We start from the raw sequence: 1678 nt of genomic DNA, 5'->3' as shown, positions 1-1678 counted from the left end.
TCTCTTCCGATATTAAATTAAAAAGTATTTTGTATTTCAAAGAAGTATTTTATATTTCAAATACAAACTTAAAAGTATTTTGTATTTTGTATTTCAAATCGAAAGATTGAAAGTATTTTGTATTTTGTATTTCAAATCAAAAGATTGAAAGTATTTTATATTTTGTTTTTAATTTAAATACTAAGATTCCTAGTATTTTGTATTTTGTATTTTAAATACTTTAATGGTGTATTTTGCCCAACCCTGATTATATTTTACGCGTAGATGCACAACCCTGGTTACATGGCTAAATCGTTCCTTCCGTGTGGGGGGCCCCTGAACGGCTACCCAGTCCGTCCTCCCTCAAATCCGGCACTGAATTGACCGCAATCGGTAATACAGTCGCTCGTAGGATAAACTGACTGAAGCAGTGGAGCGCAGTAAGGACGAGCAAGGGGATCGGGAGGAGACGTTACGGAACACTCGGATCAGGCATGTCGAAGAAGTTTTACGATGTCACGCCGGAGCAACGCGAAATCGCGTTGTGGAGGGACGCGAAGCGGAGGCAATTGCGCGAATTGTACCTAAAGGAGGCAGGACACCCGACCAAGAACCTCCTTGTACGTATATATTTATATGCGGACGTTTAACTTAACCTACAAGTCCCCGCGATATCCGCGATATTTACGCCTACCTACCCTTCGAGATACACATTTTAACGATCGTTATCACTTATTGCGTGACACTAACTCGTTCCGTCACTCCGCATTCAAGCCGAACTCGTTATTCCGATTTGTTTGCGCCTCCTCGGATTTCGCTCGAGCGCAAAGTTCAATACTTTTAAAGAACATGAAACAGAGTGTTCAATGTTAAACTATTTACTACAGCAAGGATTGAAAAACCGAAGCGAATCTACTACAAGTGTAGAAATACAACTTTTGCTTTCGTCGATTGTGTATATTTTATACTTGAAAGATATAGAAATTGTCCATAAAGAAATTATGTAATCGACTGGTCTCTCAAACTTATAACAACAGCCGGCAACTATTTGTTGTACTTTTATACTTAGCAATTTGTTGATTTAGAAATATCAAATAATAATAGTAAATCGATTAACTGTGTCGATTAATTACATTTAATAATTATCAATGTAAATTAAATTTAAACAATTAGTAATTAGAATGCCTACTCAAAGTCAATAACATGGTAATTAGTGCGAGGCTGAGTTAATTTTTAAATACAATATTCTTCAATACATCGAACGTTTCTGCCTTCCTCAGGCCTTCCTCAGCGATAGTTGCAAAAACCCTTAAAAACGCTCTGTTTAGTCGTTCACGTTTTTAATGTAAGGGTTTTTGTAATGCTGAGGAAGGCCTGAAGAAGGCAGAAACGTTCGATGTATTAAAGAATATTGTATTAAAAAATTAAATTAGCCACTAATTACCGCGTTATTGACTCTGAGTGCCTATCTAATTTACATTAATATAATTATTAAATGTAATTAATCGACACAGTTAATCGATTTATTATTATTTCTAAATCAACAAATTACTAACAAAGGAACCTCGCAAAGTGTCAAATTCTGATTTTAATGAAACTTGGTACACTTTGAGGTCACATAAATAAATGAATTTAGAAGTTATCAGTCGGTGCTAAAAAACAGTTTAAAGAGATGAATCAACCCCTTATATGTAAATTA

General features: G+C 35.3%; 1 protein-coding gene across 1 annotated transcript in view; it reads left to right on the top strand.

Annotated features, from left to right (window-relative positions):
* The first annotated feature begins 386 nt into the window (after window positions 1–386).
* The window catches only part of LOC105456040, a 2958-nt gene continuing 1666 nt past the window's right edge, over window positions 387–1678 (top strand). Inside the window, exon 1 of the mRNA XM_011699811.1 lies at window positions 387–599. Within this exon, the coding sequence (XP_011698113.1) occupies window positions 474–599 (126 nt within the window). The 5' untranslated portion in view covers window positions 387–473. The remainder of the gene's footprint in view (window positions 600–1678) is intronic.

This window comes from Wasmannia auropunctata, unplaced genomic scaffold (genome assembly GCF_000956235.1).
Source record: "Wasmannia auropunctata unplaced genomic scaffold, wasmannia.A_1.0 LD335797.1, whole genome shotgun sequence".
In the NCBI taxonomy this organism is placed as follows: Eukaryota; Metazoa; Arthropoda; class Insecta; order Hymenoptera; family Formicidae; genus Wasmannia; species Wasmannia auropunctata.
Note: the sequence above shows the minus strand (reverse complement) of the source record. Positions and strands in the feature narration are given on the sequence as shown.